The sequence below is a fragment of the Phaeoacremonium minimum genome (genome assembly GCF_000392275.1).
Source record: "Phaeoacremonium minimum UCRPA7 unplaced genomic scaffold PA7_03_scaffold_110, whole genome shotgun sequence".
Taxonomy (NCBI): Eukaryota; Fungi; Ascomycota; class Sordariomycetes; order Togniniales; family Togniniaceae; genus Phaeoacremonium; species Phaeoacremonium minimum.
This window is the reverse complement of record NW_006921017.1, coordinates 294409-310078: the sequence shown is the minus strand read 5'-3', so window position 1 is coordinate 310078 and position 15670 is coordinate 294409. Positions and strand designations below refer to the sequence as shown.

General features: G+C 53.8%; 3 protein-coding genes across 3 annotated transcripts; all 3 read right to left on the bottom strand.

The window, feature by feature from the left end:
• Window positions 1–270: 270 nt before the first annotated feature.
• Window positions 271–1247, bottom strand: UCRPA7_1565 (putative sap domain-containing protein; the record flags this gene model as incomplete). Its single annotated transcript, XM_007914145.1, has 2 exons — window positions 271–1043; window positions 1103–1247. The coding sequence occupies 2 exons, from the start codon at window positions 1245–1247 to the stop codon at window positions 271–273; spliced, it is 918 nt and encodes a 305-aa protein (XP_007912336.1).
• An 837-nt stretch (window positions 1248–2084) lies between these two features.
• UCRPA7_1564 (putative glucan 4-alpha-glucosidase-like protein) lies at window positions 2085–7745 on the bottom strand (the record flags this gene model as incomplete). Its single annotated transcript, XM_007914144.1, has 3 exons — window positions 2085–3469; window positions 3980–4607; window positions 4659–7745. 3 exons carry the CDS (start codon window positions 7743–7745, stop codon window positions 2085–2087), a joined length of 5100 nt encoding a protein of 1699 aa, XP_007912335.1.
• A 2688-nt stretch (window positions 7746–10433) lies between these two features.
• Window positions 10434–11186, bottom strand: UCRPA7_1563 (hypothetical protein; the record flags this gene model as incomplete). Its single annotated transcript, XM_007914143.1, has 1 exon — window positions 10434–11186. One exon carries the CDS (start codon window positions 11184–11186, stop codon window positions 10434–10436), a length of 753 nt encoding a protein of 250 aa, XP_007912334.1.
• Window positions 11187–15670: the final 4484 nt, after the last annotated feature.

Genomic DNA, 15670 nt, shown 5'->3' with positions numbered 1-15670 from the left:
TCATTCAGGACATCATAGCCCCATCATCGTGGCAAGTGAGTGATCGAAAAGAAAGATATTGACTAGCAGAAAAACTCGGATTCGAGACACTCAATACGCACTTCGCGATTTGTAGATATACCAGCAGCCAATGGGGGTATTCTTCATTGCCTTCTTTCTAGCCTCTGCCAATTTTCATCATAATGAAACCCTGAACGCCCTATGAAAAGCCCCTTTCGATCCTCATCATGACGGAAACTAGTGTTACAGTGGCTCGCATGTCGAGCTCGCTCAAGCACCACCAAAGCGCTTTGCCCTGGCCTCGGCCTTCCTCTTTTCCTCCGGGTCCTGTAGGATGCTCTGTCTCGGCGCGCCGCCCCCCTGAGTGCCGCGCTGCTGGTCGCGAGGAGCACCTCCGCCCCGTCCGCCGCGATGCTGACCATCTCGTCTGCCGCCGTCCTGTGTGGCGCGCTTGCCACCGCCCTCGCCCTCATCACCACGGTCACGGCCGCGCTTGGGCCGGCGCTCCGGCAGCGCCGAGTCGAGGCCCTTGACGATGGTCGCCGCCTCGTCGACACCGAAGCGCTTTGCGCGCTCGGCCTTCTTCGCTTCCTCCGACGACTCCTCGACGACGATGCCGAACCGCTTCGCGCGCGCCTCGCGCTTCTTGGCTTCCTCGTCGGCGGAGCTGGCAGCTAGGCCGATGGCGAACGTGCTGGGCTCCTCAGCCGGCTTCTCAGCCTCACCTTCCTTGGTCCCAGGGACGTCGGTGGCCTCGGGCGCTTTAGCATCGGCTGCGGCAGGTTGGGGGGCATCCTTTGCGGGCTCGGCAGCAGCTGGCGCTGGCTTCGCTGGCGCGGGAGCCTTCTTTGTCTCGGCGGGCTTATTGGGCTCTTCCGTCTTCGCGGGGGCAGGCGCGCTGGCCTTAGCAGCGTCGTCCTCGTCATCCCAGTCGATCTCATCTTCTGCAGCGCCTGCGATGCGATATCTGGTCAGCGCATTGGTTCCGCCATTGAAGTAATCACGTACGAGGCTGTCGCAATGTGCGATGCGCTGGTTTGCGCCTGCTTTGAAAGCAGCCGTGCAGAGAGAATGGAATCATAGTAGATAGATCACAACATACCTGGAGCTTTAGCCGGCTCAGCCGTCTCAGTGTCGTTTTCCTGCAGGCGCGCGATCAAGTCGGCCTTGTTGCCGGATTGCGTGAGCCCTCGTTCGCCCAGGAGCTTCTTGAGCTCGGGCACCTTCATTGACGCGTAGTCGGCCATTTTAGTGCTTGTTTGAATGTCAAGATGTTGTATTCTCGCGCCGCTGTCAGTCCTTGAGGTCGAGAGATGTTTTTTCTGAGCAGAGAGACGGATGGTGGGAGAGTTGTCAAGGTTGAGAGGAAAGATTGTCTCTCACAGGGCTCATGGCATTGAAGCTAACCCTGGCACAATTACAATGCGGCGTGATAATTGGAAGGTGAATATGTGGTATAATTGCATAATACTACTGGCCAAGAGCCATTGTTACTCCACTAATAGCGGTTTCGTTACGTCAACATTAATGGAGAACCATATATACACACACAACAATAGCCCAATGCAATAGCACATTCTCAATGAAAGCAGGTGCTGGATTAATTCAAGAGACATACCAGAGAAGCCGCCAACAGATAATCTATATCAGTGCAGTATCAATAGGGAATTGTACACAGGTGTTTAAATTCTATCACAACCTGCTTCTGCACATGAGACTCATCAAAGGGACACGGAATAATTATACCTCTCACATTTGCTATAGACTACAAGTCTCTATACATATAAAATACAACGCTGGCCATTCCACCGGAGAAATCTCGAAAAAGTGATCATCAGCCCTTGATGATTACGTCCGTTTCCAGATATCCTTTCTCCCTACGCCCTGTGCCTGTCTAAATGCCGATAGCCTGTATGTAGAGAGAGAAAGAGAGCCGTAAAGCCATGTCGCGTATCGACAAAAGGAAAAGAAAAGGATTATAAAGGTGGAGAGAGATGGAAGGCAAAGCTCTTCATGACGATATGTCCTCCGACGCCATTTCTTACGCAATGAAAAGCTCATAATCTAGAGGTTGTTTGAGTTGATCAGATAGTAAAGGGATTGAAGGAGACTTCCTGCGCAACCAGGCCGAAGATCCAGTTGGCTTCGGCGGCGCTGCTGCACTGGAAGCACCACTTCTTCACGGAACCGCTCAGGCCGCCCTTGGCCGGGACGACGCCCACATTGTTCTGCTCATCGCGGAGATCCTCCCAAACCTGAAGGATGATGCCGCGGGCGCCGAGTTTACTAAAGCATCCACTGCCGAGGACAACATCCAACACGATCAAGGGTTTCTCGCTCTCTTTCTTGGGGATGCTCGTCACGATCACGCGCTTTTCCATGCCATGGTATACCCGCAGCTCCTGTCGCATGCCTGGAGGCGGCCGTGTGATTTGCAAGTAGCAGTTGCCGTGGTCTTCCCACTTCGTAGGCGAGACCAAAAGATGGCAACGGATCTTGAGATTATCGGAGCCAAGGACTCTGGTACGACTGGTCTCCGCTATGCTTACGGATGGTGAACGAGGTGGTGTGCCGCCTCCAGCCGATGAAGAGCCACTTGTGTAGAGAGATCCGCCACCACTGCCAGAACCTGCACGGCTGTGTCGGTCGACAGAAGACTTGTCGATATTGAAGGAGGAGTTTGCTCCGCCAGTCAGACGCTTAAGCAAGCTTGGTGCAGATACACTAGACGAGCTGCCTTGCGACTGAGATGGAGCACGAGTCGACGCCCGATAACTATTCCGGCGGCCGAACCAGCTCCGTCTACGGCTGCTGCTGCTCTGCCCGTCTGCATCCTGTTGAACTTGTTGTTGGCCGAAAGAAAGAATACGAGCTTCTTCCTCTAAAGCTTTGTATTTGGCATTCTCAAGCCGGGATTTGTGGAAAGCAAAGTAAAGTGCCTTGCTCTCAGCAACAGTGGGAGATCGAAAGCGGAAGATTGTGCCGTCGATATTGCTCAACTTGGAGTAGGAACGGACAGGAGAGCGGACCTCAAGGTCAAGGAAGTTACTGGCCCGGAGCATAACCAGGGGAGTGAGATCAAGAGCAATGAGAGGGCGAACGGCTCCAGCATCCACGTCGGCGTTGCCAAGCTCTGAGGCACCTGATGACTGCAGCGCGCCTCGCTTTCCGGAGAGAATAGCATTGAGTGGGTGAGCTTCGACAAGACCGGCCCAGAGAACGACAGAGCAGGCTTCATGCCATAGTTCCTTCCACTGACCCTTCTTATTTGACCAGTACGAGACGGAAGCAATGGCCTTGAAAGAGAATTCGGGCTCATCTTGCTTCAGGCCTGATACACCAGCCTGAGAAGCAGAGTTTGATGGGGTAAGACTGTTGTCTGAGACCACAGACTCAATGGCAGATTCTGCAGGGGGCTTGATGCTGATAGCCGGCATCGTGTCAGGTACATCGACTTCGTCGAGCTCGTCTGAGGATGATTCAGAATCAGATGAGTAGCTATCAGATTCTGATGATGAAGAAGAGACATCGGAGGGATGATACTCGTGTTTCAATGGAGAGGAAGTCCGACGCTTGACTCGAGCAGCCTGTAAATCAACTGGTGGCGAAGAGGAAGCCGGTTTCTTCGGGCTCAAAGTTCGATGAACCGGAGGCGGGGGTGCTCCATCCTCGCGGACAGGGGTAGTCTTTGGTGGTGACTTCGTGAGCTTCACTGGATCAGGTCGCGCCTGTGCCTTCTTCTGGCTCTCTGGAGAGAGATGGCGCTGAGCATCACGAAGATACGACTCTTGAGTTGGTGTCTTGCTGGGAGAAGGGCTTCGGCCCGGGCTGGATGGACTAGAAATAGGTGTAGAAGCATTGGCAGCAGGTCGCGGCCGGTAGCGACTTGGAGTTGCCATCTTAGGCCTCTCTTCAGAGGGACTTGAAGTTGGAGGAGAAGCTAGCGAGGCTGGAGGTGCTTTGCGAAGCTTCCGCTCACCAAGGGGTGTGTCAATGTCCACGACCTTTGGCGAAGAAGAGGAAGTTGGCCGTGAGTGTGATGCAGGTCGAGGAGAAGTAGGAGGAATTGGGGTTGTAGCTAAGATATCGAGCCAATCCGTGACTTGCTCGTCATTATCGGAAGTGAGAGAAAGTAGCTCGTACCATTCCAAGCTGTTATGTCGTCCTCGAACCATGACAACCAGAGTTCCGAAGTCATCACCTTTGCGAGCCGACATGGCTGAAGCCGGGATGGGAGGGAAAAGAAGGCTAATGCGGCCGTTACCGGTCTCGCGTATGAGCACATCTCCATGGTCTGAAGGGTCTTCGACTTTGTCTCGGAAAATGAGCTCGACCTGACACTCGAGCCGTTGTCCATTCGAGTGCACAAGGTCAAGGGAGAAGCTATCCTTTGCGTTGACCTGTCGAGAGGGATCAATGAGCACCCCATCCATTGGCCTTAGGGTTCTGAGGTCAGAGCACCCAGTCGTGTCAGTATTGGCTGCATCCTCATCTGTCTTCCGAGCAGTCTCTTCTTTGTGTCTGCGCCGGGCTTTCTCTTGAAGAGCCTCAAATTTGGCAATAGCCTTGTCAAGATCCGCTCGTGCTATGCCAAGGGTTTTGGCGCCCTATTAAATATTAGAGACTGTTCAAAGAAACAGTAGAAGGTCCTGGCTTACCTTGAGGAGCTTGTGCATCCATTTGATCCTGACAAGGGGCCGCTTGAGAAGGTGAGCAACATCGACACGCTCACCATTCTCATCCAGGACATCTCCATCCTCGTTTCGATCCATGGCGTTGATCAAAGAGTCTTCATCGTCTGGACGACCAGAGGGAGCCAAGTTGACAATCAGGCCTTGAAAACCCAGACGCCAGACGTCAAGGTAGTGGTCATAAAGAGGGTAAACACTGTCCAGCCAGGCAAGAAGATGGTGGACATCATTCAGGGGGACCCGCTTGTGCGAATTTTTAAGCCTCTCCAAGGCAACGCCCATATTTACCACAGCCTTGCCCATGATGTCTACCTTATTATCACCAACAGTGGGTCCGAAGAGGTCAGTAGTGGAAGCATTATTGTGAACCACTTGGGTAAGCAGGACAGGGACAACACCATCAACCAAGGTCTTCAATTCCCTTTGATAGAAGTGCTCATCATCTGCAAATTCTCTCAAAAGGTCATCAAGAGTTGCATTCTCGAGTTTACTCGTCTTTCTTCGAAGATTGCGAGTTGATTTTATGCTCTTAGCGCGAGCTGGGACATCAGCATTGTCTGGCAGAGACAGAACGGAAACGAGGTCGGAATGCTTGGTTAATCTTCGCTTCAATCCTGATTTCTGGCTCTTTTGACGCGACAGATCGGTGGACCTAGTAAGTGCCGTTGTCTGCGTGATGGTCGTCTGGGATAGTGTTGACATGGTCTCAGAGTCATGAGTGCTGAAGGAATCCCCTGATACGATTGTCGACAGCTCATGCTGACCATTGGTGGGCGGCTTTCGCCTTGGTAGCGCGCCCGTCATGAAAGGGCCCTCAGTGCTAGCGTCAGTTGATGTAACCGTTGAAAGTGTCTCCGGAGACGGAGATCTTCGTCGCGATCCAGAAGAGCGACGGCGCGTATTTCCCCGGGAAGACTCGTCATCATAGTCATCTTCAGCGCCTTTGTCGTCTTCGACGCTGGGATACGTCATGGGAGGAAGCTTATGGCCGCTTGACTCGCCGCGGAAAACATCCTTGAGCGCTTCACGCAAGGGTTTCTTGCCGCCAGACTTGAAGGGAGACGAGCCGCTTCTAGTTGCTCGGCTTCTCTTCAGACCGCCTGATTTAGGAGTTGTGGGCGACTCCTTCTTTGGCGTTTCTTCTTTGGTCTCTTGAACCTTGGGATCAGCATTCTCCTGGTCTTCAAGCTCTTCAACTTCAGCAGGGGCTGGTGCGGGAGCCTCCTTCTGTCGAACTTCCGACGAGGACCGCCGTCTCACATCTTTCTCCCATTCTTTCTCGATCGACTTCCTCTTCGGTGTAGTCTTCTCCACAAAGGGGTCGACTGTGCCGTTCAGCCAACTCTCAATGCTTGGCGGCTGGTTCACAACTGGTTTTGGCGGCTCTGCCACTCTATCATGGATGATCTCTTTAGCGCCAGTAACAACTTTTTTGAAGACCTTGGGCACGGCTTTGAAGCTATTATTCCTCTGTGCCTTCGGCCGTTTGATGAAGTGATGATCAGCGCCGAGGGGCAGGTCGAGTTCACTGAAAGCAGAGTTTCCAAAGGGGATCTCAGCCAGCGATTTTGCGGGAGCACTAGACGGTTCATCAGACAGCTTCGAGCCGGACTCATCTGACCAAGACTGGCTGTCCGAGACATTCTCTGTCTGTTCTGTTTGTGTTTCGGTGAAGCTTGGTGCAGTGGCACCACGCCTCATCTTGGCCTTGTGCCGCGACCTCGACTTCCTCGTAGGAGTCTCAGGTCCCGATTCTGGCTCTTCGATGACTTCGATTCGTGTTGATGGGGACTGATCTCTCCTGGTGCTGGGAACGCGGGTGCTCCGCTCCCCGGATGTCCTCCTCGTTGAGGTCGGGCGTACTGTAATCTCGTCCACCGAGACTTTCCTACTTGGACGGACTCTAATTCCATCATCGGGCAGAGGTGTAGGTTTTAGTGGCTTCACGCGAATACCGTCATCAAAAGTGTCTTTCTTCCTTTGGGGCGTGATTCGGATGCCATCGTCGCCGCCATCTGGTTTCCTCGGCTTCATGGGCCGCACACGGATGCCATCATCGCCGGTTCTCGCACTGCTGCTAGCCCGCTCGCTCTGAGTCCGGCCACTCGCTCCATCTTCTTCCACCTCTACAGTGTCACCGCTCTTTGTGGAGTATTTTCGTGTTTTCGGAGGCGCCGACTTTGGCGTCTCGGGGACTTCCACTCTTGTGGCCCAGTCCTTGATCTTGTTCTGTATAGACGGATTTTGGGCCGTTTTCTGTAGGAAATCCTTCGGTATCGGGGAAGGACTCGCTTCTGGTTTTGTTTTGACCCTTGGCGGACTCTTTCCCTTCCGGCCCTTCATCCAATGCTCATCACTAATGATTCTCCTTTTAGGAGGACCACGTAGTCTTGGGTCCTTCGGAATGGCCTCCATCCCTCCCTCATCATCATTCGTCTCCATCTCCCGGTCAATCTCCGCTGATCTATCCGGGGAGGGCTTCTTCTTTGTTTTCTGTCGCGACTTGATCCGCACACGATCCTCCTCCGTCACGCTCTCGGCATCAACCTGCACCAGGATCTCCGTGGGTTCGCTGGCCGCCTCGTCGGGGTCGCCCCTCACCATGGCGGCGGCATTCGAGCGTTGCCAGGCCTTGACGCGCGCCTGCACGCCGCCCGGCTGCTGGATCTTGCGCACCGACTCCTGGCGCATCTGTTGGTTGACCTCGGCCTTGACGGCCGCGGCGCCGACGCTCTTCCTCCGCGCGGCCGCCACCCTTGCTGGCGACGGCCGGCCCAGCAGGAAGTCGCTGAGGAGGGTGGGCTCTGGTTTCTTCGAGGCGGAGGCCTTGCGCGCGTGGCCCGGTCCAGTTCCGGGTCCGGCTCCCACGCCTGCTCCTGCGGGCGCGCTCTTGGGCGTCAGGCCAGCGGAGGCCTTACGGTTGGGCGGCGTTGCGAAGCCGCCCCCATCTCGTTGTTTTGCGGCGGCAGAAGCCCGGCGTGCGGCGGTGGCAGCAGCAGCAGGACTGGATGACGACGGGTCGGGATCGTCGGGTGAGGGTGTTGGCGGCGGCATGGTCTGGAGGTCGCGGTAAGGTTAGCTGCATGGCTCTGCATTCCAGTGACCTGTTGAAGGCAGCTAAGCTCTCTGGCCGGCTGTCACTGCACTGCTGCTGGGGCTTGGAGACACGAAGGCATTGGAATGGAGTTCGAGACCAACACGACCCTTGCCGGCTGGACCCGAGTCCTGGGGAGCTGATCGACAACTTTGATCGGTCGGTTTGGCGATCAATGTTTTGCAGCAGCAGAGCACGCACAGGGCACAGGGCAACAGATGATGGGCAAGAGTAATACACACCTAGGTAAGCAGCCTCATGCCGCCATCAACGTTAGAAGCCGCGCAACAGGCTAGGGTACGGAAGTAGTCGTCGGAATGTTGACGAGGAGTCGATGCCATGCACTTTGCTGCAGCATGAGGCTCTGTCCTGTGTCTGGGCCAAAGAGGAAAGAAGCGATGGTGGTCGGTCGCCTCGACGGGCCTCTTCGATCGTCACTCCAATACTCGCTCAGATCGGAAAGGTCAACTAGCCGTCGATGACGAGGCAAAGAAACGAATGGCTGCTTCTTCTACTACGGGAGATACATCCATACACACATAACGCAGTCTGTTTCTTAGCGTAGGCGGGCATGCAGGAAATCAATCGTCGATCGAGACGAGTCGAGTCGAGTCGAGTCGCTGAAGAGGGCCGTTGCTTGTGGGTGCTTGTGAGGAACTCAGGTGGTAGCACCATAGCAGCACCTCCAGCTCGAATAACACAGCGATTTGTCCAATGGGAGGCCGGGGAGCTCCAGACATAAACAAAAGGTGCGGGCCACTCCAAGCCCCGTCTCAGTGGGAACAGGGTTGGCTGCACGCTAAGCTCCCTGTGGCTTGGCCAATAAGCGGGCCCTCAGCAACACCCGTGGGGCCTATAGCCCGCAGTCTTGCGCTGTGCAAGGTTAAGGTTAGTGGGGCGCCAGCGGACTCGACGCTGCAAAGAATGGTCCGGCCCAGCTGAGAAGCCTGTTGTTGCTGGCTTGTTGTTATTCTTAACAGCATTCACTTCGTCATTGTTTCTTACAGGGCAAAAGACATGTGAGAGGGATGCAAATTGCAGACTCTTGTCATGATGTTTCTCTTATATATATTTGACTCTACACACACTGCTACAGCTTCTGGAATTGAGAGCCAGCTTCAGGCGCTCAACTGAGACCTCAGCGCAGATACGAAAAGATCGCTGCTCTTGCAAACCGGAAAAGCAGCGCCGACAACTGGTTTGCCTGCAGAGCTACCACTGGCTGTGGGAGGCTGCCTTGGTTTTGTTTTGATAGCAGCTCTGTGCTATTGCTTTCGGCTGACATCACGGGCGGTAATGGTGGCTTCAATGCAGAGTCCAATACCGTGCCGCGGGGCATATTCCCTCAAAAACCTGATGTTGTCCTATATCTATCTCTCTTAAGTCTCCTTATCCTATATCCAACGCTCTTAAGTCTCCTTATCTCAGGGTAACCCACCCGGTCTACCCACCCGATCGAGCATCGCGGCCTCTTCGATGAGGTGCTAGGATGCCCCGAACACATCGGCAACTACCGGCCCCGGGTTCTGAATAAGACCACTTCGCCCGAGTCGCCCAGATCAGGGTTACACGAAAAGTGCCGCCGAGTGGCCCAGACTGAATGTAAGAGTGAATGGGCTTCTACCACCTGGTTCGGCTATTATCATTCCCATGTTCTGGGAGATATCGTCTCTCCCTTTTCCTCACATCCTCATCCCTTCTTGTCAACATCGGACCTGTAGCCAGTAATGATCTGCACAGGTGGGTTCAGCTCGGCGCTGCAGATGCATCCTGATGGCAGCGGGCCATCCACCACGCTGCCCTCCCTCGGGCGCCACAATTGCCGAATCGGTACGGTGTGCGGGCCCGTCTTGTCCTTGTCACTGACACCCCGGAGGAGCCCAGGGTTAGCATGCTGATGTTTCTCTGACACTTCTTCCGATAGTGCTGATATCCACGACGGGCGTTCCCACGAGTGACGAGCCGAAAGGAGCCCGTCCGTAACCTAGAATAGTGACATCCACGGCCGAACAGAAGATGATGGTCTGTTTATTTCTTAGGGAAGCTCACGCACCTGTCATCGATATGACATGTATCTCCTCCTACTTACACTTTCCTCTCCACACCACCCACCATTGTCCCTACTCTTATCGCAAATGGACGCGATACGAAGCCATGGGATCAGGGCATCAGTCAGCCTGTGCCACCAGGCTGACGTGCACCGTCTCTTTGGGATTGTGGGGGTAAGCTTACCAACAGTACGGATGAACGACCACATGCGGCACTTGAAGGAGGTTCATTCAGGGCACTGGGCTGCATATGCTTCTGCTTCACATCACGCGTGCAAGCCAATGATGTGCAATTTGTTATGTGATTAAATTTCCTATCAATCTGGTTGTGTGCTGTAGATTCCACTCCCAGAGCGCGCGAGCTGCCAGTCTAAATCCACCCAGTTCTCAATGCAGCCAGAACCCCAAAGTAGCCCAGATAACCAGACCCGGTATCAAAACGATATCAAGCACGATTCAAATGCAGTCCTGTGACGCCCATCCGTATGCTCCCCTCCAGATGCAATGACTCAAGGAAATGTAGAAACAGTAGATACTAGTAATTATGATGGGATGAAACCCCCTCGAGATATGCACCTATGCAGTCCATCCTGTTCTCATTCAAGGGATCTCCTCGCGCACAGGGAACGCAAAGCGTACCCTCTTCTTCGGCTTCGCAGCCGGGATATCTATCGGCTTGGTGTTGCTTCCCATCTCGTCCGCAGCAACGCTGCTGCCCACATCGCTCAGCAGTTCCTCCTCCTGCTCTTCCTCGATAGACCAGACATCAGGGCTAGGCTCGCGCCACGCGTGTGGAGATTGCCTAGACGACCAGCTGCGGGTGCGACGCCCGAGACCCGGGCGGGCTACCGGGCGGCCCCGGGAAGCAGACGGCTTCGGGACGCTAAGGGAGCCGGCTGATGACGACAGCATCATGTCGGCGGCGAGGGCCTTGTCGCGCCGCTCCTTCTCGCGCTTCGCGGTGACGGCGAACTCGCGCAGGCTGAATGGGAGGCTGAAGGCCGGCTTGCCAAAGCGGATGTAGTCCTCGCCGTCATCCTCGTAGTCAGGAGTGGCGACCTCTGGAGAGTTGCGCGACGGCGGCGAGCGCGGCGGCGTTGGGGGCCTGACGGGTGGCCGGCCGAGACCCTCGAGGCTGGAAGGACTGACGCTGCGGACAATAGGGGGCGGATGCTTGACGTCCTCGATGCCGGCGTCAAAGTCCATCATGTCGGTGTCCTCCTCCGACTCACCACCGTCGAGCAGCGGCGCCGGCTCGAGGAAGAATGTGAGCGGGTCATCGTCGATAAAGGACAGATCTGGCTCCTCGTCCATTTTTGTGTCCTCAGGCTCGATGCTTCGGTGCAGACGCATTTGCGTAGGTGGCCACGAATCCCGCCACGAACGGGGAGTTGTAGGTGCAGGCATAGTAGTCAGATAATAAAGAGGAATATGAATATCAGATGCAGAAAATCCCGGCGGGAAATTGCTGGTTATATCATTGACAGGACTAGGCAAGAATGACAGTTGGTCCCTGTAGAGGCGATTCCAGGCAAACAACACACGGACACTTGTCGACCGAGTGTAGAAACGAGGGTCGCCGGTCAGGCCGGCTCACTTACGCCTCGCGGGAGATGATAGAAAGAAATAATAGGTCTGCCTTCCTCCTCTTTCAGGTATCCAAGGACGAAAGTCCTACAGTTGCACGACGTGACAGAAGAGCAATCAGAAAAAAAAGAGACGCCTGGACACGAACAGTGGTGACCGGCGGGCACTCCGAGATATATACCAGCCGCCTATCTACACACAACGAGCAGACCGGTTCAATGTCTTTGCGCCCACCACCTGGCCGACTCAAATCCGGCCGGCAGATGCTGGGCTTCTCAGCCATCCCCTAGTCACCGGTGTATGGGCACCCGCGCAATGTGGGCTGCCTTGTTGGAAGATGGTGGTCACTAGCAACCATCTCAGCTCCCAGGGTCTCACTTTGCGGGGCGAAATCAAGTATACGCCCTCCCACGTGCAGGGGCCCAATAAGATGGTGAATCATCCTCAGCTGCGCCCACTGCCAATAGTGGGATAGAGCAGGATGCAGGTGGCTGCATCGAGCAGGATAGCTGAGGCCGCATCACGAGTTGAGGTTGGAAGGGAGACTGGGGAGGGGAGAGTGTGCTTGCTTATCTTTATCACCGACTTCTGGTGAGCACGGTTATTGCGAGCTGCCGAGACAATTAGCTGCAGATCGGAGAGGTCGCCGTGATAAGGCAGGTATTTAGGAGATAGGATACCGCTGTGGGTATGCTTTAAGCGCTGTGCAGCTCCATTTAAGCGGCCCGTGACCGCCTACCGATGTACCAAAACCCACCCGGCCCGCTCACTAAGCTGAGACATGGAGGCAACCATATTGCTATCTTCAAGCAGGCATCTGACTGTATCGCACACCATCACTCTGGCTCAAATATCTCCGAACGACCCGACTGCCCTTTTCGTTCCAGGAGGGTGGTAGGGTCACCGGTTGCTGAGTACGCGTCTTGGGAGAATAGGGTCTTTTTTCGAGATGCTGTGTAACTCTCAACCCGGCTTTCTCCTCGCGGTGCGACTCAAGGATCGACCAAAGTACCTGCATTATGCGTCTCTGTGGCGCATCGAGGCTCAAATGACAGCCTCTCACTGGGTCCGGTGAGCTTCGGTGGGTTGGAAGGTGGCTATGCAATGTGAGCTTCTGCCTCAATGGGAGAGTTCGTGTCTGAGCCTTGAAGCAGGAACAGAAATGTGCATGACTACCCCATGGGATTCAAAATGATCTTGTTTAAATGAGGCCTGCCTAGTCATTTTCTGTGGGAATGCCTTATGACGTAAGTTGCAGCACTGTTGCTTTTTGTCGAGTTCAAATGAGTCACCTAATATCAGTGGTTTCCAAATTCCAAATGCCGGCCCGGTGATGTATGTATCGTGGCAGTGTCAAACGATCGCCATCTGAGTACTTGTAAAGTCATACACCATGCTATGATGGATATGTAACGCCAGTGGGTTAGGTAAGGTGGTCAACACAACGTAGCTGGGATAACCCTGGGAGAATGTTCCCTCCACAGTACATCGGATGATCTGGAATCCGTATTGTAGCTCCTTGTAGTTGCGTAATACATATAATAAAGATATCGTACTCAACTTTCGATGTTTCCGCGTAATCGACTGTATTAGAAATGTAAACTAGCAACCACCACGTCAGCTCGCCTTCTGCTTCACACTTCTCCACTCCATGAACGCACTTCCGACCATTGTCAAACAAGATAACGCCACGGCCAGATACCAAGTCTGAGACAAGCTACGGTCGAAACTAACTAGGACATCGGCTAGATCCTTAGGCCCAATAATAGACTTCAAATCACTCAGACCCATGGCTTCGATGCTAGTTGCGTTCAAAGAGGATGGCAGATTCTCTGCCAAGCGGTTCTGAAATATGCTCTGGGCTGCGGACACGAACACAGCAGGACCAAACTGCTGTGCGAACAAGATAATGGCCAGTCCGATGCTGGCATCTCGTTTGGGAAGCACCACCTGAACAGCAGCTTGGGGGGACTGGTAGCCAATGCCTCCTGCGAAGCCATAGAAGCCTGTCAGAACCAGAACTTTGACCATGGCTGTGCTAACGGTCAGAGTTGTTAGAAGGCCAGCAAAAACGGCCATAAGAATGGACCCAGCGAGCATGTACGGCGTGTAGTATCCCAATATTGAGGTGCCTGCGGACTGGATCAATGTGCCTATCATGTCACCGGCCACTAGCGGAAATTGTAGGTAGCCGCTCTTCGAAGCACTATACTCTCGTACAGTCTGAAAATATGTGGGAAGGTAGTATAGAATGACCATGCTCGCTGAGTTGCAGAATAGCGCATAGATGAATCCGGCCATGACAGATCGATTGCCGAGGATCCTGGGAGGGAGAGTAGCCGCGTCTCCTTTCCGGTACTGCTCAAAAGCAAACATGCCAAGAAGAACGCCAAATGTACCGAACAGTCCAATGACAGTTGGAGAGTTCCAGGCATATCTGGAGCCTGCCCAGCTGAGAGCAAGAAACAAGCTGGTCAGAGACGGTACGAAGAATACGTTGCCGATCAAGTCCAGCTCTGAGATGCGCTGAGCCCATGTAAGGGATTCGCTTTGTGGCTTGACATCTGTGAGGCAGAAGAAGATGCCAATCAATGTCAAAAACCCAAGTGGCAGTCCTATCCAGAAGCACCACTGCCACCCCAAACGGTCCACGATCACCCCTCCGATCATGGGAGCTGCGATGCTAGCAACACTAGCTACAACCACGAGGATACCCGTGTACATTGGACGCTTCCGTAACGGGATACAATAGACAAGCAATGTAAAGCAGCCTGCCTCAATGCCAGCATCGGCAAAACCGCAAATAGCCCTTCCGAAGATGAAAACGGGACTTGTTGGAGCAGCTGCGCAGACAGCGGAACCTGCCATAAAGATGACAACGGTCGAAAAGAAGATTCTCTTCACCGAAAAGATCTTGTATAGCTTGCCAAACATAAACTGAAAGCTGCAGGAGCATAGACGATATGCGGCATAGTACCAACCAATATCCAGGACAGTGTGAAAGTGGTCGGTTAAGGAGGGTACTGCGACAAACACAATCGTGGCATCCATACATGAGAGTATGAGAACCAAGCCAACAGACACAATTATGAGGAAGAGCGATAGGCCTGTAGGATACTGTGATTCATCCTCTGATGTCTCGACGGGGACATTGTCGCTGTCAATTTCTAACAACTCGGTAGGATGTCCGGGAACCACTGCAGGTTCTGGCATCTCTTCACGACGCGCATTGGCGGTCGACGACATGATAGACGTGCAAGAAGGCCTCGTTGTTCCTAACACAGTAGCTGCGCAAGTCGGTGATCTGGTATTATATCAAAGTGAGATGTCCCATCTTATGGCCGCGTGGTCCATGCGTCAGCGTCTAGCTAACCTAGGAAGCTCAACTTTGGAAGGAATTTCATGGGGCACAGATGCAAGGCATCAGTTCAAGATCAAGTTGGCCTCTCTGCACAGGTTCACTGCAAGAGTTCCCGGATTCTGGAGCATATTTATTTTGAGCATGTACTTGTCACATTTGGGCAGGGACAATGTAGTTCATATTTCATGCTTGTTGAACTAGAAAGAAATTGTCCAGAAGAGGTATACAAGAGTTTCGACCGTCCGAGTTTGTTCCAGCCCCTGTTAATTGATACACGTGACCCGCCGACAATGACGTGTGCCTCCAAGCTCCAGCTCTAAACCCAAAGAAAGCTGATGTGTCTCAGCTTCACGACCAATATCGGACCTCCGTCAAACTTCATTTGAGAACCATATTTGACACTCTATATATTGTATCAACAGTGTATGGGTGAAGGACTTCCCCACCCTATCACTGACGTCCAATTGAGCGCTTAGCCTGGCACTTGCTGTTACAAGCAAGCCAAGTGAACGAGTCGTTGACGCTACCCCGTCCGCCATCGTAGGCCTCCAGTATCAGCTCCTACCAAGGAGAGCAGCGAGTTCTTATCCCGCATCGCGTCAAGGCTCTCTTTCTCAGAAGTGGCATTATGGGTACCTTCTCGCTTGAGACTGCGTTGTATCTGCGCATCATTTCCTTCAACATCAGATATGCTACCACCAAACGCGACAAAGGAGAAGAACCTTGGGCAGTCCGCTGTCCGAGAATCTGCAATCAGCTTGCATTCAATGTTGTCGGTCGTTCGTCGTTCATATGCTTGCAGGAAGTCCTGTACTCGCAACTGCTCGACATCCAAGATCATCTAGGTCCGAATTGGGCCCACATTGGAATTGGCCGTGAAGATGGGAAG